General features: G+C 41.2%; 1 protein-coding gene across 2 annotated transcripts; it reads left to right on the forward strand.

Moving 5' to 3' along the window:
- The first annotated feature begins 2,165 nt into the window (after positions 1-2,165).
- On the forward strand, positions 2,166-26,738 carry LOC124268853 (cyclic AMP-dependent transcription factor ATF-3-like). 2 transcript variants are annotated; one of them, XM_046703880.1, is made up of 4 exons: positions 2,166-2,247; positions 23,174-23,405; positions 23,729-23,836; positions 23,995-26,738. In XM_046703880.1, the coding sequence occupies exons 2-4, from the start codon at positions 23,178-23,180 to the stop codon at positions 24,205-24,207; spliced, it is 549 nt and encodes a 182-aa protein (XP_046559836.1). In that variant the 5' UTR covers positions 2,166-2,247; positions 23,174-23,177; the 3' UTR covers positions 24,208-26,738. The 2 variants fall into 2 exon arrangements, with proteins under 2 accessions (XP_046559836.1, XP_046559835.1); XM_046703879.1 differs by lacking the exon at positions 2,166-2,247 and adding an exon at positions 19,724-19,958.

Genomic DNA, 26,738 nt, shown 5'->3' on the forward strand with positions numbered 1-26,738 from the left:
ATATGTTTTTAAACATGGGTTGGTTGAAAAAATAAAATAATAATAACAATAACCATTCCCTACACTACATCTATATTAATTTCCAAATCTCTATTACTCTTTACCTATTTCATAATTTTTACCTATTAATTCGGCCTCTCATTCAAATTTCCCTTAATACTCAGTTGTTGTTGGGGTTTTTTGGGGTTTTTTTGGGGGGTAGTAACTAACAGCACTCTTTCGGAACTACTATTTTTTGTTTCCCCTCAATTCTTAATAAGTACACTACCCCGTCGCCGAACTACCTTAGTTGTGCGTGCGACGTTAAATAAACAAATAACAACAATCCATCAAACACAGTTCCAAGTCATATCTGTACATACGTCATATGCACAATTATACCACAGGTTAAAACATGTAAGTGATACTTAAACTGAGAAATAGAATATACTAATTTTCCGAACTGCGGTGTATCTACAGAAAATAGCAAGCACGGAAATTTCGAAATTGAGAATGTAAAATAACACATTTGGCAAGTAGCACTATGGAGTGTCATCAATGTATTTCTACCTAATAATTTCTGTAAATGGTTTAACTGTCCAGCTAGCATAGCGCTTCTCGCCCAGGATAATCACAGACTGATCATACATCGGACGAAAATTCGCAAAATACAAATATATAAATAATGAACACAATAAGTGGAGTTATTGTGGTGAGTGCCTGAACTCTTAACATATTCAGATGTGTATGAAAAAAGATATCCGAGTTTGTCCTCAGTCATCGATGGAAACACAGTGGTAAAGTTCGCTCACAACTGATTGATTGTTGTTTAACGCCGTCTTCAGCATTTTCCCAACCAGATGACGGCGGTGTGTAAAGAATCGATTTTGGACCAGACAATCCAGTGATTGACACTACGAGCATGGATGCATGCAATTAAGATACCATAGAAGGCAATCAAACCAAGGCACGAGACTGACTTCCCGATCAAGCCTGTAACGAAATATACAAGTTTCTGGGTACCCACATTGTCAGAGGAAGCCCCGACAGGTGCTCTAACGGAAGCTCGAGGTGTGTTGCGTTTGTTTATATGCCGTACTATAACACGTACGCTTTATGTAGGTTTACCGGAGACAATATAATGCAGAAAACTTTCAAACAGGTGTTAATATGAAATGAAGAGTCTTTGAAAAAACAACAACATTATTTATTTGATTGTAAATTTATCCGTAGGTATTGTTGTTTGTGTTTTCAGATAGTTGTTTGTTGTTGGCTGTGTTGTCCCAATTTCTAGGATGTTTTCCACCACGACTTACCTGTTCGTCATTTGTGTTAGTATGCTATATTCAGTCGTATCACAGTTTTGTAGCATAACAGTGAACATTCATGGTTCACATGCGCCCCTTAAACTGTTCACGTGCATATAAAACCCACATACTTTCTCGGTCTCTGTAAATTAAATTTTGTGTAATAACCTATCGGTGAACATCACAACATAGCGGCAACCTTCATACCGTGTTGATTTCATCCTGTTTGTAATTGACAACCCTAACAGTCACGGACGTGACATGTGCAGCTTGCACTCACATGACATCTAACGGACACACCCACCTCTGTCCTGATTGTCTGTGTAGTTTCTTTGAAACTGTCATTTAGAAAAGATCTTCTTACATTAAGAAAAACGATTTGTTAACGGTGTGATCAAAATATTCTTAAACCCCGTCGAAAACAAAAAGCGAAATACCTACAGGTGTCAACAAATGCACGTGTTGCGGGTGCTGGTATTCCACAGTGGGTACCACCCTGAATCTCTTTTCTATTGCAAAGATGGCGCGGATCACGGCTTTGTCTTAAACATCTCGAGAAGCACGCTTTCCACGCTCTGCCGGTGTCGCCTAAGTACACGGACCGTCAATCAACTTTTGTTCGCCAAATGTATACAAAGTAGTCTATTTCACTCATTATCATGGCCAGTTAAAGCAAGAATGACATTTGGAATGAAACATGCACCACGGGTTCATAAGTTGAAGGCGATATCGCGACATCTATCGACAACAATTGATGTCAATTTCAAAGACCTCCGACAGCGAGGCACAACAATGAGCCTGTATGTTTACATGTGTATATATAGATAGGTATCACCCGCCCAAGTTCTTATTGTAATGTCCATGTCATTAAGTGAAGTGGACCAACTTTTCCTCGGAGCCAGAGCCCAGGTCTAACTCTGTCTTAATGGACCATTTCGCCTCAGGACAATTCTGTGCACAAGTAAGTGGAACTTCTATCATAATCTGCATCTCATTTCTTCATATGTTTTATTGTTTTGTTTATTAAGCAGAACAAAAGATGTATAGACTAAATGTATGCATGTATTCCGTTCTACGGGCTATACATAAGTTTATGAATCGGCCAGCTGAGTCTATTCTTAACGAAGTGAAGACGTATCCGTGCCAAACTTGGCAGGTTTACATGGACAAACAGTGTTGTTAGGATATTAGTAGAGTATTGTATACACATGTAGACAGACATTACCTTAATTTGCAGGTTTCAAGTATGTCAAAGAACTGTTTAACTTTTGTGATTTTATAGATTTCACAAAAGATTCAGATGTAACTAAATTTCAGAATCAATTTTTCGCGGTGACACATCATTTTAGGTATTGACAAATAGAATCCTGACTTTACACCAGTTCACGCACTACTCAAATTCAGTGCTTACTTATACAGACTTTCTTTGCTCGAATCAATTTTTCTCTCATTCCGAACTTTTAAAAGTGTATTATTATTGTTTGTTTGTTTTTATTTTGTATATCGTTCATCTTGACACATATCGTCTCTGTAGAAGATGACCCTTCACCTAGCGTTGTGCGAACATCCTGACGTGTGGAATAATACTAACTACGATCTATTTCTGCATACAAAAGCTCTAAAGCTGGCATTATAATTTTCTGTACTATTCTGACATATGACCCAACACCTTTTTGATAATATTAAGCAACTTTTTAGATGAAATATATGTAGGTAGATTTCAATATTACGTTAGTAAGTTTGTTTATTTGTTCATCTTGATGTTGTTCATCATTTTATCATTGCTAAAATTGCTATTATCATTATTATTATCAATAGTAGTAGTAGTTGTGGTAGTGGTAGCTGTAGTAGTTGTTATACTAGTATCGTTGTTGTAGTTCTACTTCACAATCACGTGGTATATAGTGATACAGCACAACACTGAAGTTCATCAGCTGTATCGAAGTTTCCATATTTGAAATATACAAAATATATAAATGCATTTTGTTAAGATTACCCCTTAAATGAGAGTACATCAGCATGGCTGCAGAGCGTCTGTTGACGATCGAGTCGAAGGTATACTCACGTCGGATAAAAAGGCAACACAACTAAACAATAACATCCACTCACCCTATCACATCACACAGACGGTTATAACAGAAAAAACTAAAATCAATAAGAGCGTAAAAGACCGGTGCCAAAGTCCACATCTGACTGTGAATGTCGCTGTATTGTCTCTGTTGGTTCAGAAAGTTGCCTGGACGTTTGCCAAATCCAAGTTCAGTGCATATTAGGACGGAGTGTGCCGCAGTGTCAGCGAGCGCGACCACGCCTCGACAGAAGCCCGCAAACACAACACTGCGAAGTTTGACTTGAGGAAATAAACTCGTCAGATTTAAATATCACACAGTGATAAATATAGTGATTATGTCATGTTACAGGTAGGTAAAGTGAATTTCATTGCAAGAATAAGATCGATTGAAATCGTGCGAGTAACCGATGATAATGTAGCTTCTGATTGTGCAGGACGAATAACACACGCGGAATCAGGTGACACTTTATATACTGTACTATGTAAACTGCTTGAAGTAGTGCATGAACGTAGGGTCAGAGGGCGGATCTGTTTTTAATGAAACAGGAAACACATGACGAAACTAGCATACTTATTTAGTTTACAGATCAGGCTGGATGAGATTGTTTCCAGTACAATTGTTGCACATAGTATATTTCACAGCCTACAAATTAGCACAGGTATGAAAGGCGTTTATTGGCGAATAATTAAAGTACAAAACGCGAGAGTCTGACTCTATATCTACCCCCTTCCGTCAACCTTCTAAACCAGAACCAAACTGGACTGAAAGTTGCACCATAGCCGAGCTGGTGAGGTTCCCGATACTGGTAGACGTGTCACACATGCATCACATCGGAGTTCCCTCACGCATCCTGACTAATGTCACTGACATATGTTTACTCACTCACTCACTAAGGGGAACATGTACTGATGTTTCTGGTACTAGGTGTATACAATCTTATCTCGAAAGTCATCGTCATTTCATTTAGACAATGGCTGTCAAACATGCGTCCTAACTTATTTCCTATAAACACCCATGTAAATGTCTGTATCTGTATCAGGCGAGACAAAACGGGACAGAGCAGGTCAGGGTGGACGGTAGGCATGTTTGTAAATCTACGCGGGTATTTTCCCGAATTGAAACTACGGCTGGAGTTGGCTTAAATAGTGCGACATCTTAGGTCGTAACGTTCTGCGAGACATCAGGTTGCATTCGCATCGTTACAAGGTAATATGACCAGTTACAACTCCGTACAAGTGTGAACTATCCGTGAAGACTTGGTTGTAACATGTCATCGTACCACTGCCTATATAGATGCTCATGATGTTGATCACTGGACAGTCTGGACCGGACACGATTGTTTACAGACCGCCGCCATGTAGCTGGAATATTGCTGATTGTACTACAAACAATTAAACAAAACAAACGTTACGTTTCTGGAGCAGCTTTCCTTTGGTAAAAGGGTAATTACTGTAGCGGGTAAAACTATGGAATGTCTGGAAAGATATTCACTCACAAAGTTGTATAAACTTTGTGAAATATACACTGTGCCAGTACGCTGCTCTCTCTACAAAAACCAAGTTTCCATCCAATAATATAACCTGTTGTCGTTATCCGACCGACTGGTCATTGTGATGAATGACTTCTTTCCAAGAACCTTGTAATGTTCAGGTACTCTTTGTGATAGAAATATGTCTGTCGATCATAGAATGATAACATACGATAAACAGATCAGTACGTTGGTGTGTATACGCACGGTAGATACACAACATTTACGTCCTGACACACTGGCGTGGTGTGTATACGCTTGCTAGATACACCACATTTACGTCCTGACACACTGGCGTGGTGTGTATACGCTTGCTAGATACACCACATTTACGTCCTGACACACTGGCGTGGTGTGTATACGCTTGCTAGATACACAACATTTACGTCCTGACACACTGGCGTGGTGTGTATACACTTGCTAGATACACCATTAACGTCCTGACGTCCTGACGTGGTGTGCATACTGGCGTGGTGTGCATACCTGACACGGCGTGATACACCACACCACATTTACGTCCTGACACACTGGCGTGGGGTGTATACGCTTGCTAGATACACCACATTTACGTTACTGACACACTGGCATGGGGTGTATACGCTTGCTAAATACACACCACATTTACGTCCTGACACACTGGCGTGGTGTGTATACGCACGGTAGATACATACACCACATTTTACGTCCTAGACACACTGGCGTGGTGTATACGGGCTCGCTAGATACACCACATTTACGTCCTGACACACTGGCGTGGTGTTGCCAGATACGCACTTTACGTCCTGACACACTAGATACATGTACACCTTCGCATTTACGTCCTGACACACTGGCGTGGTGTGTATACGCTTGCTAGATACACCACATTTACGTCCTGACACTGGCGTGGTGTGTATACGCTTCGCTAGATACACCACATTTACGTCCTGACACACTGGCGTGGTGTGTATACGCTTGCTAGATACACCACATTTACGTCCTGACACACTGGCGTGGTGTGTATACGCTCGCTAGATACACCACATTTACGTCCTGACACACTGGCGTGGTGTGTATACGCTCGCTAGATACATGTACACCACATTTACGTCCTGACACACTGGCGTGGTGTGTATAGGCTCGCTAGATACACCACATTTACGTCCTGACACACTGGCGTGGTGTGTATACGCTCGCTAGATACACCACATTTACGTCCTGACACACTGGCGTGGTGTGTATAGGCTCGCTAGATACACCACATTTACGTCCTGACACACGTGGTGGCGTGGTGTGTATACACACTGGCTGGTGTGTATAGGCTCGCTAGATACACCACATTTACGTCCTGACACACTGGCGTGGTGTGTATACGCTCGCTAGATACACCACATTTACGTCCTGACACACTGGCGTGGTGTGTATAGGCTCGCTAGATACACCACATTTACGTCCTGACACACGGGCGTGGTGTGTATACGCTTGCTAGATACACCACATTTACGTCCTGACACACTGGCGTGGTGTGCATACGCTCGCTAGATATTTACGTCCCGACACACCGGCGTGGTGTATACGCTTGCTACACCACATTTACGTCCTGACACACTGGCGTGGTGTGTATAGGCTGCTAGATACGTCCTGACACACTGGCGTGGTGTGTATACGCACGGTAGCCATGTACACCACATTTACGTCCTGACACACTGGCGTGGTGTGTATTTTAGTCCTGCTGGTGTGTATACGCTTGCTAGATACACATTTTACACACATTTACGTCCTGACACACTGGCGTGGTGTGTATACGCACGGTAGATACATGTACACCACATTTACGTCCTGACACACTGGCGTGGTGTGTATAGCTAGATACACCACATTTACGTCCTGACACACTGGCGTATACGCATAGATACACACACATTTACGTCCTGACACACTGGCGTGGTGTGTATAGGCTCGCTGATACACACTTTACGTCCTGCATGGTGTGTAGATACACCACATTTACGTCCTGACACACTGGCGTGGTGTGTATACAGATACACCACATTTACGTCCTGACACACTTTACGTCCTGACACACTGGCGGCGGTGGTGTATACGCTTGCTAGATACACCACATTTACGTCCTGACACACTGGCGTGGTGTGTATACGCTTGCTAGATACACCACATTTACGTCCTGACACACTGGCGTGGTGTGTATAGGCTCGCTAGATACACCACATTTACGTCCTGACACACTGGCGTGGTGTGTATACGCTTGCTAGATACACCACATTTACGTCCTGACACACTGGCGTGGTGTGTATACGCTTGCTAGATACACCACATTTACGTCCTGACACACTGGCGTGGTGTGTATACGCTCGCTAGATACACCACATTTACGTCCTGACACACTGGCGTGGTGTGTATACGCTCCTAGATACACCACATTTTACGTCCTGACACACTGGCGTGGTGTGTATAGGCTCGCTAGATACACCACATTTACGTCCCGACGTCCTGACACACTGGCGTGGTGTATTATACGCTCGCTAGATACACCACATTTACGTCCTGACACACTGGCGTGGTGTGTATAGATACACCACATTTACGCACACACGGCGTAGCATACATGTACACCACATTTACGTCCTGACACACTGGCGTGGTGTCCTGACACACTGGCGTGGTGTGTATACGCACGGTAGATACATACCACATTTACACATTTACGTCCTGACACACGGGCGTGGTGTGTATACGCTTGCTAGATGCACCACATTTACGTCCTGACACACTGGCGTGGTGTGTATACGCACGGTAGATACATGTACACCACATTTACGTCCTGACACACTGGCGTGGTGTGTATAGGCTCGCTAGGTACACCACATTTACGTCCTGACACACGGGCGTGGTTGTTGTCACAATGTCACAAAGTTCATTATGTAAGCATGTGGTTTATCTCCACCAGGCTCGACCAGGCTACGCCCTTTAGGTGCACTGGCTAATGCATACACGACTGTCGGGGTCACGTGTTCAGTATTAAGATTATTGCGACATAGCCTACTTTTATTTCCCGATGATGTTCTTGTGATTAATTACAATCTCAAACCGTTTTGAAATGAACTCGCGTCTATAAAGAATGTGTATCTCTCTGTCCTTTGTATAAAGTATCTGTATACATGCAGCGACACTGATAGCACCAGTGATGAACGTGTCACGCATGTCAACAAGTATATGTTCCTTACTGCGCATTTGATTGCTTGTCGATATGTAACCCGACTGTTATAGACGAGTGCATAGACCCTATTGACGTATTATGGTGTAATGATAGGCGCAACCCCCAACGACTGGGAGCATCGGGCGGAGACTGATTTGCATACAGACCCATCGGCACGGTGCCAGCGGCGGGTGACGGTCAGGGTCACGTGTCACGGTGTCACGGCGGTTATTATAACCGTTATTAATCAGATGTATATATTTAACTCTTCGGTGAAACAACTTTGACATAAAGCTGGCGGGCTTGTACGGGAGATTAACACGTCAATAATATGTGCACTTAACTCGTACAATGAGCGATTGATGTATTTAGTCTTGGAAAGTTAGAATTATTCGTTCAGACACTTATTGTAGCTATTCCGTATTGATACGCAGAATATCGGTTTGACTGAAGATAAATTATAGACCATGTCAAGAAAGTTTATAAAATTTACTTTTCACGTTCCTATGTAACGGCAGAAAATAACCTGTCACCCATCAACAGATTCAAAATCTGTAATTGTTAAAATATTTACTGGTATATCTTAAAGCCTGTAATGGTTTAACACGCGCATAATTAATGACAACATCCAATTCATGCGTTCCCGATAATAAACAGCAGCAAAACAATAATAATAATGGTGTTAATGCAGTTTTCCTGCGTTAGGATAATTGTCTGAAACTATCAATAACAGGGGCGTCTACACTTCAGGTACTATGTCAGACAAAGCATCATTTACAAGTAAATGTCAGGGAACGGAGAGTGAACACAATTACAAATTACGGAATAAATACCATACGGAAATTATACGTGCTGTTTCACCTCGTGGGTATCCGTGTGACTGAAAATATACAAAATGAAATAAGTAATACGTTTAAAGACAAACCACCGACATTATTGCAGAAAGGTTTAATAATTCCAGGATACTGGTATATTTATTCCAGCAAATAACCAAGTCCTTCCCGTTAGATACCCATTTGTATTCAGGTGTTGTATTAATTGTTTCTATTTCATCTGATTTGGGAAATAACGAAACAAAACCCAGGTGCAATCAGTGCTATAAGATGTATATTATCATATATAAATATTAAACTCACAACATCAAAGTGCTTTCCAAATACTGTTATATTATTATTACGTTGTATTATTATCACGTCCATGGATACACGAGCGGTGATCAGTAACACAGAGTGACAAAAACTAGCGCTACTTTCTAAGCCCACAATACGCGTTATCTTGCAGTCTGTGGCAGGTGGGCAGGACATGAGACTCACCTGTGTGTTACCTGAGCCGCAGATCAAAAGAAAACCGCTCAGGTGTAGCGTTCAGGCTGAAACTTGCCGACCGTTTATCGTACGTTTGTCGTATCGGGGCAAGGATTACATCAGATTTATTTTACCTGGGATTTGTAACATAATGGATTTCAAAAGTCAATAGAAAGGACAAAATATGATAATAACTCATACAGACTAATAAGAGGGGATGGATTGTTGTCAACATATGCCTTGAGTATTCAAGGGACAAATAAGATTTACAATGGTTTGAGTCATCTGTAGCCAGTGCATAACAGCTAATGTCACGGACGCTGTCTTTGAGATATTGCTCAATGTCACGTGTAATCTCAATGAATAATTGTTTTCTTTTTGTTTTCGTTTTTGGAAAAATATTTTTTTATTATTTAAACATTCAATACCCGGTCCTACATAGCATGGAAGACACTAGCTAACACAAGTAAACATACAAATACACAAACTGACAGTGGATTTCATATTAAGTTGCACCTGCGCCTGTTCATATCGTGAAAGATGTCAGTAAAACATTTAAACATCATTCGTCATGAAAAAGGTACTTTTTGTGAAATTGTATAATTATTTTAATTGTACATTCTATCACCAGAAGGTAAATGCCATTGGTTGTCATGGAAACGTCAGGGAATGACGACATGTTCCCCCTCCGTGGGAGGCAGGGTACAAAACAGACGTACAGAAGTAGGGGAGTGAGGTGAGGTGAGGTGAGGTGAAATTGGGTTTAACGTCGTGCTTGAGAATATTTCGCTCATATGACGACGTGCATGCGTGTGTATGTGTATGTGCGGCTGCTTGTACTAGCCCAGACTTAGCTGGTTTCAGGGTATCCTCCCAAAACTTCCACAGCTTGTAACAACAACATTTCTGGTTGACTGCACACACTTTAGCATCCTGACTACCCCAGTCTGTAATGGTTTAATCCATTAATCAATGATGAATACAAACAATCACTTAGTAATAAATCATATGTTTTATTAAGGCAGGGTTATTAACAAAAATACATATCTTTTCTAGTTACATATAACAGTCTATGGAGAACATTTATATAGAACTGATGTCCTATAGTGTCCAAGATTTCACATTTGACAGTCATAACCCTGTCACTCTGTACTGCCTTCTGTAGAGTCTGGTGTAGATCAACACGGCTGTGATAGGGCCGTTACGGTGGTGACACTACATATATACCGCCATAGTGTCACTGCCGCAACATGCAGTCTTTTGCCTATTACATATTCTTTAAACATTCTGAAATATTTGACTGACAAATTTCATTAAATCATCTTTTTAAGTAAACAGATAAAACTGGCTACTATTAAAATTGTCACTACCGTTATTGTGTCATTACCATAGCAATTAATGCCAATGACCATACCATAACATTATCAATTTCCTTATTTAATTTGGTAGTGCAGGTATGTTTGGTAGTAGAGCTTCAAGTAAGCGTAATACAATTCACATTCTCATTTTGAATTTTTTGTTGGCTACATATCACTTTACATTTGCAAATCAGAATTGAAAGGAATTATATTTGGCTTGTTGACCCCTTTTAAGCAATAAATATAAAAATTCAAAACTCATTGGCCATGTTTTTTTATCAAACTACATATTTTAATATACATGCATAATTTATGTTTTGTATATTCAGAATACTATGAACGTAATCAACAACATTTCAAGGTAAAACAAGAAAACAAAATTTACTTTTTTGCCTACATGAAGTATGCACGAATTTCTATGATATATATTTCAGATTTATTAACTAACTGCTTTCTTCTCTACTAAAATCTCTACTCTCCTAAGTCAGGTGAAGTATCATTATCTGTTGTTTCAGTTCAGTGCATTTCCCGGGCTATCCTATTACCTAAAGATGGGTGATGAGGAGTTGTTGTTTTAACAATGTGTGGTAGTATTGGGATGTGGAAGTTTTGGGATGTGGAAGTTTTGACATATAACCGTTTTATAGTGCTAGCCCACTGAGATACCATGCCGCAGTGAAGCATGAATACTCCACTCAGACACATTACACTGACTCCGAGCCGACCAGTCCTTGTTGTACCCATTAATGCCGAGCGCCAGGCAGGGACCAACAAGTACCATATTTTAACGTCTTTTGGTATGACGCGGTCGGGGATCGAACCCGCGACCTTCCGCTCTCCGGGCGGACGCTTTAACCACTACACCACGGAGGCAGTCAGGGGAGTGCAGTCACTAGGGTGGAGATGGGGTTCGAACATGGGATTTAGTCGACGTGCTGTATGTTCTGTTTGAGCGCACCAAAGAGTGACAGATAACATGTGCAGTGTATCGTAATATGTGTATATCGCATAACTATCGAAATCTACCATTAACTTGTAAAGACTTGCTTGTGATATAGTCGCAGTCATACAATGACATCTGCTGTTATTATTTTTGTCCCTGTGTTGATATAAATCACAGAAACCCACCAGTAGTAAGTATTATGGATTAAGGAACTCTGGATGTGTGGCGCGGAAAGGGTTTCAAGGCCAACAGTGGGATGAGTAGAGGTTGTTAGAGATACGACAGGGCTGGGTGTGGGCTGCGTGAGACACGGTGGCAAACATTTTGGCGAGTGGTTCCTAGTTGTTCCTCATGCACATTGGAGTTGGTCTACTGTGTTCATTATTCGTGTAAACCCTAAACCTAGCAGTTGAAATGGACACCATCTGTGATGTGTAAGTGACAAGCATGTATGTTTCTTGTCAAAGTCACGACATTATTAATGCTCGGCGAGAGAGTCTATGGATCATTAACTGCATGTAACTACTTGTACCTGATTGCAATCGACAACTGCACGTGTACATTTCAACAGGGCAATTACGCCCAGAACCACGTTGTACTATCACAGTTCGGCAACGATCGTATGACATGCGGTTTTCAGATTTGAAATATACAACAATAACAACCTTGAGTGAGAGCGGCTGTTATCAGATGTGCAAACTGCGCTTTACCTTACGATAGAAACTTCTTTCACCAAGATCACGAATTTTGCGTGAGGAAAGAAATATATTGCTTGATTGACACAATACATTGAATTATCATTGTCTGGGAGCACGGTTTCCATTTCAACGTCAAGGTGATATTGGCGACCTCATAAACAAATGTCAGTGAATGATCAGCTGACTGCATAGACGCAGAGCTAGAACACAATACATTACAAGAAAAAGTTCTGAAATAAGAGCGACAAAGTCATTTTTACTATCACACGGAGTACCTTCACAAGTTTTAGGCTTGGTAGTAGAGATCTGATCGGGATATTTGGATCGGTGCGCCTGTCTCTGTAGCTGCCCTGATGTAGAAACACTGCACCTCCTCCTCAGACACAATGGTCATCACTGCAGTGAGGGTTACGACTAGGACACAGTTATAAGTTACGAGAGAGATTACATTTACAAAGTGTCAAGTTTAACAGAGTTTGGAATTATTGTGTATCTAAAGCAGCACTAAGGCAATCAAGATGTGCTTATGTGCAATCCAGGTTGCACATGTTTATACCGGCACCTTCTGAATGAACCTCTATATAGATTAGAAGCAACTAATTTCAAAATGTTAATATTGATCCATTTTTTGATAATAGTATCTATCTAGCAGATTCGTTGACCAAAAGCACAAAAAAACTAAAACAAGATTTGTAGACATCAAACGTTAAACCATCTCGACGCCTCTCGAACCTACACCGAAACGTTATTTAGAGAGGTTTTCGTCCATAAGTCTTCTACTTAGTTACAACACCATCTTGTAGATGCCTCGCACTGGAGCCACTGAGCGGCCATTGCACAAACCGTGTGAGTTTGTGTGACGTCATGCGGTGTCCACTCACATTATGGTTTGTTTGTGTGAGTTTAATGAAGATGTTGGATGTAGACAAGACAATTGTAACGTAATTTGACCATGTTTTACTTTTATAGGTTTTCCGGCATTTTCAATGACTTGAGGACTTCTCGACAGTGTTTGGTAAACATATTCTTCGTTAACCAAGTTGGTACCTGTATTGTACACGTGTTGGTCTAATTGTAACTGTTTGAGTCTAGAAGTTGGTTGAGGAGATACGAGAACGTCACAGATGTAACGTCACAGATGTAACGTATGGTAAGTCGAGCAAGATCCTGATGCCGTTCTCATGCAGTACATTCAGTTTGACAGATAACCACCAACGGACCCACAAGAATATAAAACTACACATTTTACGTATAAATATCCATACAATATATGTATTCAATAAAACTCAAAGTGAATAAATACTTTTAGCAGATGTTTACGTAACCTAAACATATTTAGAATAGAGTTCTTTCTCTTCGAAGATTACAAATGGAGCGACGACCTAAGTCACGGTTTTGCCGTGGTGTCCCAGATCCAAAGATCCGAATCTTTGATTTGGGTAGGAAGAAGTCGTGTTGATGAGTTCATGTAAGAATTCTTCTGGATGTAAAGATATTATTTAGTGTTTCTGTCACTCTTTCCATCCACTTGTAACATGTTTCATTTACATCGTAATTTATTGTCTCAAAATTTATAAACTACGAGATAATGTTGTTGAACCGTTGAACATCGTTACTTCATCCCTGTGAACCTTTATGGTGATGGGTTCTCTACCGTACATCACAATAATGTGAAATTGTTAGGACCAGCTGTACCAACGTATATCAACACAAGCAATAAAGCAAGGAAACACAACAATTCAAGACAAACACTGGTATGCAGGTAGAGGTCTTCAGGTAGATGTGACCGACTCGGATGTTGTAATAACATTTATGACGTCAGGGTAAACCCATTTCTAGTCGCCCTCAAAATAAGTTGAAATCTGCATTCCATTTAGTGAAATAACCACACCTGTACTCTAGATATTGCCTGTCATTAATGGATTTCTCAGCCAGATACGTTACCAAGTGATGTAGGATTTCTATTTTCCTAAATACAGAATGTTTTCATAAGGTTCCTCTTCAACCCCAACATCCGGGCAGTTTATTTTATAATGATTACAACAGAAATAGTTAACATTGAGTTATAATGTTTTTAGTTCCATGTTTTATGTTATGTCTGACATTTTGTGACCAGTAACTTGATGATGGCCAGATACCTTAATCTGGTGACTATTCTTTCCACTATTCTTTCCCAAAAACAACAACCAATCCCTTGCAACTGCAAGCAGGATATGGGTCGTTGTTTTTTTGTAGTACAGTGTACATTTTGTTCTGTAAACGAACGTATTGAGTGAAAGGTTTACTAATTAATCAATAAATAAAATTCTCAATAAGTACATTTGGCAAATATCTGCTTTTATTCAAAATGGACGGATTGACTTCATTATGTTGTATCTTTGGCCATACCATGCAATAAATGTGGCTATATTATCATTAAAACTCATAGATTAAATATGATGAGTAATAATGAAGAGATCAGAAGTTTTATTTGGCCAATGACTCATTCACAATGTGAAAGTGTAGTGGAGAATGAACCTACTTGAGAGCAGCCAAGTTACGAGAGGTGAATATACAAGATAGGTGGGCTACTCACACTGACATCCACCACATGAGATCGATGACAAGTAGCTCATGGACAATTGTGAGTGAGTGAGTTTGGTTCATCAGGTATCACGTCAGCTTACTGTGGGAGGAAGACCCGGAGTAACGCAGGTCTCAGGCGTTCATCAGTCGGTGAAAGCCCCGAGCACGGGTGTGGTGCTGATAGAACTAGCAACAGTTAGGGAGAACTGGCATCCACATTCACAGGTGCCTGGCGTACCCAAGGGAGGTAAATCTTCACCTAGAATTGCAGAGCTTTAGAAGACAATAAAACAATCCGCCTTACCGTACTTCTGGCTTGAACCAGCTAATTATGTTATCAAGCACCTGTTGTTAATGTACTGGTGAGCACTACTTAGCTTGTATATACACCACAAAGATGCTTTGAATATCTGCTTCTTTATTTGTTAGACGTTTCGGAGCTACTCCTTGTTAATACGCAGTTCAAAATTAACTAAAACGTCGTGGCCAACGAATACATAAGTTTATATCCGCACAATCTTTAAATCGTTGTCATTACTTCTAAATAGAGAACAGGTATACTCTTCGCCATTCATTTGAGACTGAGGACAGTGTAAGGAACTAGCCCGAGACGCCACTAACACAATGGAACACAATTCGTCATCCATGAACTTGTTTAAATGTTCTAATTATAGGTTTGACAGGACCAGGGCGTAGATACAACAAAGCATTTAGTGTACTGCCTCAGATGGTGGATTTGTAGATTCTAAAGAACGTTACGAGCCAACCTGACTGTATTTATGTGCATAAATCATAATCAAAGAGAAAGAATCGTTCACTGGCTTTTTCCCATAATGATCAAGATGACTACTGCCTCACACCATGCAGCATCCACTGGACAGGTCATCACACAGGGAACCTAACGGTAACGTCGTACAGATCAGGCTCCGATGGCTATCTGAGTATTCCCCTACATTATTTCTTTCATTTCAAAAGAGGGCTTAAATTTTTCACCCCAGTGTAATAATTGAGAGATTTGTTTTTATCGTTGAGGGAGTTGTGTTGATATCGTTTAGAGACTACTGTTGACAGCGTTGAGAGGTTGTGTTGATGGGTTTCCTGATTTGTGTTGGAAGCGTTGTGAGAAAAGTGCGTCAGACGCTGGAAGCCAAAGGAGAAAAGGTTGTGATTGCTTGCAGGGAAGTGATTAATTGTGCGAACATGATGAATTGTTTGGAAAAGCCTAGAAACCCTTAAAAAGAGCAGCGTGCTTTTACTTACTCAACCGTTACGAAATTATCGGCTAAGGCATCAAAAGACATGTTTCAAGTAATGTATGAGTATATCTAGCTGTCAACGTGTCACTGGTTGCACTCGGTGATTTATCTCTACAGAAGCACGCCGGCAGGAGATGGGAATAAATATAGCGATGAGCGCAGACACTTTTCGTTGGAAAAATACAAATTACGTCACCCTTTCCACAAAGGACCTTGACCTTTTTATTCCAATATGACGTGTCTGTTCTCCAACTTCATCCCCGAATTAAATTTTTTCGCCATTTTGTAACTCAACGTTTTGTTTAAAAATCACCGAGCAAATAGTAGCGGTTCTAAACCAGCACCTTGCGTCATCCCTAAACTTTACCTACATACAACCAACCAATCAGATCTGCTATAAGCAAATACATTTAAATTTTTAACGGTAATAAAACAATTGGCTGTGTCTTCTTGACGTTTAAAAGTTCAACAAACGAGGTTTCTAGTGCCCGGTTTTGCAGTAGTTGTGGAGAGCGGTGGTCTGTGTGTCAGGTTTGTTGACGGAAGGGCACGCCATGCACCGTGTCAACACACCCTCTGTCAACACCTGGGTTACGTCGGTCCATCTGGTTGTGAGAAGGTTTAACACTGCAGTAGCGGAGGATTGAGATTGCAAACTAAACACAAAGTGGCCTCAAAGTCTGCTCAGTGTTTGAAGACGAATCAAGTCGATTTACGTCAAAGTGTGCCCTGTGCCTTGTGAAATAAAACTTACAATTCTCAACAAAAAACGGACTGACTCCGGAGTTGAAAGTTGAAGGTTTGGCGAGGGTCTAATTGAGAGGCCGCTCCCACGTTCATTGTGTAACGTTGAATACACAGCTACCTGCAGCCACAGCCTTCCTGTGTACAGCGGTGACTCACTGTCAACACAGGGGGTCACGCACTTCCCTACTACTACTACTACTACTACTACTACTACTACTACTACTACTACTTGTATGGCTGAAATACCGTAGATGTGACTTCTGTGCATATTAATTCACTCACTCACGACTGCTGCTCAGGCCTTCATTGACAACACAAAACAATAAACGCTGTTGACTGTAACAAATATATTGTTAGGTAATATGTCCGCAGGTCTCTACAAATGTGATAAAAAGACACAAGATCTACCTATCTCCATCCCAAGCAATGTTACTGCTGATATTTCCCTTATCATTAATATTGTTGCTACAAAAACAAAACAAACAACGATGACAAAATGCCATGTCTCCGTTGTAAGGCTTGAAGAAGATGGTGGATTCACACTGTGTCAATTAATTCACTGAACTGTACTTCCAGTCCACTGGAACCACACACTGACGTACTGTATGTGACAATACCTCCTTCACGACATCACAGTCTAAACACACAAGCTGCAAAACATCCTAAACGTGTGGAGAACGTCATACATACACACACACACACACAGAGAGACAAACAGACACACACATACACACATACAGATATATATATATATACTTGTATACTAATAAAGCTATTACCTCACACTGATGTTATTTCAGCAAGCCGACATATAATTATGTGTTCTGTACTCTGTCTGATACCAAAAGACGTTAAAATATGGTACTTGTTGGTCCCTGCCTGGCGCTCGGCATTAATGGGTACAACAAGGACTGGTCGGTTGGAGTCAGTATAATGCGTCTGAGTGGGGTATTCATGCTTCACTGCGGCATGGTATCTCAGTGGGCTAGCACTATAAAAAAACAGCTTCAGTCTGGGCTAGTACAAGCAGCCGCACACACACATAGACACGCATGCACGTCGTCATATGAGCGAAATATGCTAGTATTTATATATGTACCTATGCATGTATCTAAGTGTGTATATATGTCAACAATCTTTTCATATTTTTTAAACGCTTTTTAAATATTGCTGATATTCTTTTTTAAGGTGTCATTTCGGCCTCTCGAGGCCTGGTGTTTGCATTTTATATGCTGTACTATGCTGTCCCATCATTTATAACACATGACACTATAATAAACTACTATTATTATTATTATTATTATTAATATTCTCAAGCACGACGTTAAACCCAATTTCACCTCACCTCACCTGTGTGATAATGAAAACTGTTCATTTCCCCACGGCGGAATAGCTGTCATATAATTCTGCTCATAGGATTCCCATGTGAACTACATGTAAACGACTAACTGCAATATGGATGCATCTTTATATATCTAAACTTGACAACTCTACAACCGTGTTCAGGTTTTTCGATAGAGTAATTAGGAGGTACCTGTTGTAATACAGTTTAGGTTAGTTCGAATCGGAATGTACAAATTGGAGACTTTCTCTTCTTGTCACACAATAACATTGATAAATCCTGTCTCTCCATAAACCTGTTCTGGATTTAAGACATTTCCGCTTTATAAAAATACTTCGTCATACATGATATATGTAAGATATGATATATGATATGTGTCCCCGCGTCGCTGTTCATAACGTATATTGTACGTTTTCTGGTTAAACACAGAGTTGTGTATTGTTTTCCTTATTCGTTTTGGAGAGGCTCATCGTAAGCCGCGTCGTAGTAACCTTTGGCCTTTATTGACCTTAAGCGGCACGATCGGGCCCCGAAGCTGTGTAACTAAGTGTGTCATAGGGTGTATATTTGGGCGCACGACTGTCCCTGTAACTTCCACATCGGGGTATGTGCGTGACTCACGCGGGTCTAAATCAGTCCATGATAATCATTGTGGATGCAGATAGGTGCACGCGTCATGTCCCGGCGCGCACCTGCCTTCACTGGGACGTTTGTTTGGTCACGTGATCAAAACAAATGGTATCGGTGTTTACATCGGAGCTGGGTCGGGGCTTCCCCGGGCGCAGTAGCTGGATATAGATATGACGTAATTTGACACAGTTACATGTGAAAAAACTTTCAGCTGACGTCGATTAAGCTACGGAGGACCGTGCGCGGCGTGTTGCACGGAGATCTGGGACGTTCTAACAGTGGTGTTTCTCTAGTCCAAACAAATTTAATTTCTGACGCGATTTATCCGACAGTCTATGTATTGTAATTTCTCTTTCCCCATGTTTCCAGTGATGTTTATTACCGAGAAGATCGGTCCAGATCGTTCCCTTTTAGTGGAAATGAACATTTGTGACGGTTTGAAACAAGCTTTAAGAAATTTTTATCCTAAATGAGATAATGGTTTTCTCGATGCTATTTGTGTCGGCCAGATGTCGTTCTCGTAGCACAAAGGTTGACAAAGGTTGCATATGTTACGTCACACCCGACAGACACGTGTTGGTATGTAACCTTGTACATTTGGTATCACTGATGCTGAAATATGTGGAGCTCATTAAATAGCAATTACCCTTCCAGACCAATAACGCTAATCATTATTCAAGCAAGGTAACTCCATGTGTTGAAACTTCCACACAAACCACCACAATAGCTCATAGAATCTATTGCATTGCCGAGAGCGGTGATCACCAAGCACTGACTATGAAATTGAGGGGTTTTCAAGTGAAATTGATCTGTGTGTGGAGTTGGTTTGACACCTGTTGATGACTGAGAGCGGTGTGTGTCAACCTCGACCGGCGGGTTGTAACTCGTTGTAGCGGTTGTACGCTTGTGTTGACAAGGGAGGCGAAGTGTGGCCGTCACGTGCCTCCTCTCCTCAACTTCCTTGCCGCGCTGCACGCTTTGATGTATTGTAGTGGCAGAGAAGAATACACGTGTAGATTTCATCATTGACAAGGTAGGGCCCAACTTGCAACCACTTTGCCTGTCTGCATCTTTCTCAATGCTTTTGACAATTTTATTGGACATGTTATTTGTGTGCTTTTTTGGGGGGTCGGGTTTGAATCTCTCTTAATTGTTTCATAATGTCCGCATATTTGTAAATGGACTTATGTAAAAAAATATTAGTTCATTATGCAATGAATTGAGAACATAAGAGAAGTTAAAAAAATTAAGTCTGTGTATGTTTCTTGACAGTTGTTCAAAGTCATAAATATTGCAGTGTATTAACTCATTAGAAAACAATACAGTCCACCACAAAGGACCATATGCAAGCGCGGGTGTCTTTACACCCGTCTATCAGCGATTCGGGCGCTGTAGGTGCCCAGGGGCTGGAGGGCCGTTAGTCTAGTTCCTGGCCGGATCCACCGTGTTGAGGGGTGTCTGTCCTTTCTGACAACTCCCACCCTTGGTACAATATTTGTTGATTCAGTGACCCTCAAGTCAAGACACTTCAAGACAAGTCTTTTATTGTTTATAGGCCACAGGCCCGTATACAACATATTCACAAATTTTACATACATGTATACAATAACAAAGGTTTAGTTTACAGCACATAGTTTTAATGATACAGTACATGGAGAAATCATGCCAAAATATATATCTTAATGAATCAGCAAGTATTTTGCTTCTCTCAGTTCATATGTATGGTATACATGTATTTGTTAGAAGTGTTTCGTTATGAGTAGTTAGTAGGAATTTCAACTTATGATAATTAGGTTTGTGACAATACACAGATGGTAAATATTTTGATCTAAGAGCATTATAGACATTACAAACAAATAGAAAGTGGTACTCATCTTCTACTCCAAAATTGCTCAAATGGACAGATGCGTTCCGTTACATAAATATTTTGCAATCTACCTTCATTATACTTATTATACTTTAATCTTAATCTTAATACAACATGTAACGCTTGTATCTTGGTACCAAGTTGGACTAGTCAGAAGGGGATTCCTTGAAATGTTCATTTCATGTAATTCTATATTCATCTATTTCTTCATCTGTTTCAAGTTCCAAATGTCACTAAATGTTTACAAGAAATCCTTTGTTTGGGAGTGATAAACCGGTTGTGAAAATAAGGCAGATAACAAGAAATAAGATATGAGAATAACGACAATATCTCTCATTTGACCTTGTTCATGTTAAATAATGGCTTAGTATAGATGACTGCTGCAGTTTAACCCCTTCTGTTTTTGTAAATATAAGCGCCCGATCTGGCTGCCTCTACATTTCCCCACACCCTCGCTCTAACACGCCTGGTACACGGTAACAAGCCTCACTTAGTCTTTGCCAGGCAATTCTATGCATTGCATTGCACAACAATCATCATCATCATCATCATCATCATCATCATCATCATCAGTGGGAGTAGTAGCAACAGCAGAAGTAGTAGTAGTAGTAGTAGTAGTAGTAGTGTGTCCCCGGGAGTTTTACTTTATTCAGCGTGATATCACGTGACCGACTTATGTTTAGATAAAGACAATGTGTGTTAATTAACTTGCATTTGTTGAATGCATTACCATTAAAAACACAATTAGCACCAACACGTGGTCAATATCATGGCTTATGTCTAAATAAAACTATAAATTACAGTGGTGATAACTATTCATAAGCTGACAGAAACCGTTCCTTACAGAGACTTCGGCAGGACGTCCAGGAGGATGCTCACACAAATATACTGTTACTTCCGTCGCCCACTCGTTATGAAGACACTATTGTGGACTTGTTTACATAGACGTCCCATCTCAATAATCATTTCCTTTTAATAACGTCTGTCGCAGGGCACGGACTTGTGATGGTTTGTATTCTCTGTGCGCCAAATCGATTTTATCTTGAGTGTGTTTGCACGATTTGGAACACTCGTGCCGCAAACTTGAACAACAAACAACCTCCACCCCTGATTCGCAACAAGTCTAAGCCCAACATATTGTCCCTCTAACTCCCTCTGGCCGCCTGACAGAAAGTGGGAGAGAAGGAAGGGGTTGTCAACAGGAGGGTTATACTTCACACACAGGAATATTACAGTCTCTTCTACAGACGGCTGGGCTGTTAGATAAAAGCGTTAATGCGTTCTCAGCCTTAGCGGCCAATGTCCATCCAACGTTCAGATCAAACAGCCAATGCCCATCCAATGTTCAGATCAAACAGCCAATGCCCATCCAATGTTCAGATCAAACAGCCAATGCCCATCCAATGTTCAGATCAAACAGCCAATGCCCATCCAATGTTCAGATCAAACAGCCAATGCCCATCCAATGTTCAGATCAAACAGCCAATGCCCATCCAATTATAGATCAAACAGCCAATGTCCATCCAATGTTCAGATCAAACAGCCAATGCCCATCCAATGTTCAGATCAAACAGCCAGTGCCCATCCAATGTTCAGATCAAACAGCCAATGCCCATCCAATGTTCAGATCAAACAGCCAATGCCCATCCAATGTTCAGATCAAACAGCCTGTACTCATCATATTTTCAGATCAAACAGCCAATGCCCATCCAATGTTCAGATCAAACAGCCAATGCCCATCCAATGTTCAGATCAAACAGCCTGTACTCATCAGATTTTCAGATCAAACAGCCAATGCCCATCCAATGTTCAGATCAAACAGCCAATGCCCATCCAATGTTCAGATCAAACAGCCAATGCCCATCCAATGTTCAGATCAAACAGCCTGTACTCATCAGATCCCATTCCTGGCTGCGGGTAGGTTGTTGGCAGGAGTCGGAGATTGGTTTGGGTAGATAGTTGATATAGGTGAATGAACTCAGCTGGATCTAACGGGCGTGATGAGTTCGAATCCCAAATGTACCCAACAGGAATACCAACTGTTCCATTTCACTCAGCTTTTTGGCTTCAGGTCTGTGTGTGACGGAAGTATAGTTAAATGTTGAGAAACACTCGCGTGGTAGTGAATATAGAGGACGACCGTAACACTAACTTGGTTTGGTGACACACCCTGATATAACGACAAACATATCCTGTCACTCACTCACTCACTCACTCACTCACTCACTCACTCACTCACTCACTCACTCACTCACTCACTCACTCACTCACTCACTCACTCACTCACTCACTCACTCACTCACTCACTCACTCACTCACTCACTCACCCACCCACCCACTCACTCACTCACTCAATCACTCACTCTTTTTTCATTTGGTAGAAACATGAACCCAAGCATTTCTGGATTGGAAAATATCCGGATGGACGAATACCAGCAAAACGGAAGTAGGATATCGGATCCGCGGCTGCGCAAAGCGGTTGCTATGGTAACGGAAACTCAGAGACTGACCCCACTGTTAAAGGAGGAGCTTCGCCTGCAGATCCTCACAAAACGTCACGCTAATGGACAGGCTGAAATCGACAAGGAAGACCATACCCCTAAACAATTTGAGGTATTCGCTGAACTTGTACGATAGACCTCGGTGGAGAAAACCAGTCAATATAGACCACACTTACTGTACTTGTCCGTCACAGGTGACACGGTTGTGTGTCCCGATTGAATTAGTCAGCTCTCATGCTATTGGCCATTAGTTTCATTATTGATAGGCTGTCGCATTACAGTGAAACCTGTGGGAGTAATATTGCATAGTACGGCGTAAAACACCATTCTCCCTCTCAGAATGTATGTAGACAATGTCCACTCTCCACTCTCGTTCAGAGTTGACATGCCTCAATGTATACGTGGACTGACAGGTTTGCAACATGTCAATTTCAGTTAACCCCGGAGGAGATAGAGAAGAAACAACGAAGAAGAGAGCAGAACAGATTAGCTGCTCAACGATGTCGCCAGAAGAAAAAGATGTGTCAGAACTTCGTCTTACTGGTATGAGAATGTGTAGATCTGTAGATGCAACCGACGATAAGTTGACCAAAACATTTGTTTACTTTTGGCATGTCGTATACACATTTCCAGACAACCCCCACCCATCCTCAACCCCGTCCCCTTCTTCTCTAACTCATGTCGTTTGTATCAAATTTCAGGAACTGGAGAAGCAGCAGGCCCGGAACCGAGACCTAGAGATGGAACTGCGCAAACTCCGCCGAGAGAAAATGGAGCTTCAATCAGCGTATGAGAGTCATGTGACTTCCGGTTTGTGCAGCTTTGTCAAACCAGAAGGAGAACAAATTCTTCCGCAATGTTCCTTTTCGGATTTCAGTTTCATCGGCGAAGCTTTGAACTTACCAGAGGATTGATAGCATCGTGTACCATTGTGTTTCCGACTTGACCCAGACTTGCCAAACTTATTGTCGCACAGTGTCTTTCAGAGTTCCGTCTTGCAGTTGTTTTATATTGTCTTCATTAATGCTGGCCACAGAACTTACACATATTCTGACTGTAACCTTGACAGGATATTCATTCCACATATCCCGGCAAAGGAACTAGAAGTTGGGAGTCATATCTTATCTTAAAGCAGGCGGATTCATAGTGCTTAAAAGAAATGGAACCCGACCTGTATTTATTGCGCACAAGCCGGTAAAAGGCTTGACAGTGAGGATTGTAAAGGGTTTTAAGAGCCTCATTAAAGACAAATATACCATAACTCTGAGCTCTCAGAGGGTGCCACTCCTGTTTTTGGTACTAAGGAATCCAACCCATGTTTTGTGGTAGGCTATATAACGCATATGCTATCTCACAGTCTCTGAACCACACTATATTCCCTGCTGCCCATCCCTCCATGCAATGCTTAAGGCCCTGAATGAAGCAAGTCTAGATTTGCTCAGCTTCTGGCTCACTGGGGCTCCTTTTCTGTATAAATAGGATTATTTGTTACTGTCAAAATTATATATATTCAGAGATTAAGCTAATTGTCTAAACGCAGTGCTGTACGGCGGAATCTGACCCATGTTTAGTGGTAGTCCAGATAACGCAGTGATGTGCGGAGAATACCATGAATGGATCACTTTTAATAATTTAGTGATATGCTGAAGGTTCAGTCTCTAATTTTAGGCTAATTATTTATTGTTTTCAACCCAAGCCCATAACGCGTGTCTGCACACACTCGTGGCAATACCCTCACACATTTACACATGTACCCCCCACAACATGACCCCAATCCCTACACACACACATACAACATCCCCTGCTTCCCCTGTCTGACCGATGTACCCCGCCGTCATATTGCTGGAATATTGCTAAAAGCGGCGTTAAACCATACTCACTCACTCCACAGTCACACAGATATTCCAAAACACCCGCAAATTCCCACAAACCAGTGATATACCTAGTGATATGAATGTATATATACCAATGTGTTAATAAACTTATTCATCCTTCCGATTAGCGTATCACACTGCGTACAGCAGGACAGGTGTCAGTGTATTGACGCAGGCGACAGTAACATCTTCACTCCTAAGCCATGTCCGGGATGCAGACATATTTGCGTCTTGCAGCTACCGGAACATTCTCGTCATCGTGTTTGATGCAAGTGACACAAAAGTTTACGCCAAATGAAAATTGTTTTGTGACCCGGATTGAGGTTTTATGAACCTCTCTTAAAGGTGTCTGACAATGCCAGTTATGTAAAAATGTCTGCGATGAAAACACACCGGCCATATACGTCCACTCGTTAATCTACATGTCTGCCTGTTACACCAGAGAGCGGTGCGTGTGATACGCTCAACACAGGTGAATTGAATCTATCGCGAAATAAAACTCCGACCAGTGTGTCCCCATTGCGGATATGGAAAGGGGAGGGGGAGATTTTAGTACGGATAGTTCCTTTACTCCTGCCAGAGATATTTGGCTGCTAGAAAACCTGTAGAGCAGATGTCTACACGACAAAATCATTTTGGACATTCCCAATTTGATTCATTTCCATAGATTTTTATACCCCACCGGTCAGTCGTGGTGTTGGCCTACTATGATCTGATGTTTATATTGTACATGTTTATATTGTTCAGGTTATTCTCCATCACATTAACATCGGGGTGGCGGGAAATCATATCATATGCTATGTTGTGGGTTTGTGCTCTGGTGACAGAAGACCACCCACAGATGCGTTAAAACCGGTCTTCAAAAAACGTTTATTTTCGGAGCCTGTAAAACGCGACTGATTTTGGTTATGTAATAGATCGAGTGAACTCGCCGTTCCATTACATTTGTGGTGGTAAAGTTTTGGACATTTTCAGATAAAATCAAAGAAATAATGTAAGAAATTAAAAAGGTTAATCAGAAGAGTTAATATTCTTCTAGAAAAGTGGTCTCGTGTGGCAACATCAGGTAAACACACAGAACCAGCTGAGCACAGCCCCAGAAGATGTATTTTACGTTTATATATATATATATATTAAAATGACATATACTAAATATGTAAAATGCTATTTTCTGTAGCATGTTTATTCTATGTTTTATGACTGAACTGATTAAAGGCAGTATATTCCCATGAAAGCAATACGGTGTATTCAGGTGTTGCCTTTAAGTGTGACTATCTAGCAGTACATCTTGAATAATCCCGTGCTTCCCTTGTGTACCTGAGTCAATGCTGTACAATCACCACGCTTGAATGTTTCACTGTTTAATCTCTCACGCGAACATACGTGTACATCCTACCCCTGTGAGCGTACCATCCGTAACTATTTACGTATCATACGTCCACAAGAACGTATGTCTGTCAGAGTTAACGCAGAATGAACGGATGTGAAGGGAATACAACCGAACAGATTTCAGGCCGTAAGACAACAATATATGAAGATCACAGTGATTATACAAATGTCTACATTTTGGT

The sequence above is a fragment of the Haliotis rubra genome, unplaced genomic scaffold (genome assembly GCF_003918875.1).
Source record: "Haliotis rubra isolate DU_JTF1 unplaced genomic scaffold, ASM391887v1 Scf140, whole genome shotgun sequence".
In the NCBI taxonomy this organism is placed as follows: Eukaryota; Metazoa; Mollusca; class Gastropoda; order Lepetellida; family Haliotidae; genus Haliotis; species Haliotis rubra.

What these genes read in the sequence shown, in the direction of transcription:
- LOC124268853 (XM_046703880.1), top strand. Translation starts at nt 23,178, where the DNA reads ATGAACCCAAGCATTTCTGGATTGGAAAATATCCGGATGGACGAATAC. An exon ending in ATACCCCTAAACAATTTGAG is followed by an intron (nt 23,406 to 23,728) that starts GTATTCGCTGAA and finishes TGTCAATTTCAG; the next exon opens with TTAACCCCGGAGGAGATAGA. An exon ending in GTCAGAACTTCGTCTTACTG is followed by an intron (nt 23,837 to 23,994) that starts GTATGAGAATGT and finishes ATCAAATTTCAG; the next exon opens with GAACTGGAGAAGCAGCAGGC.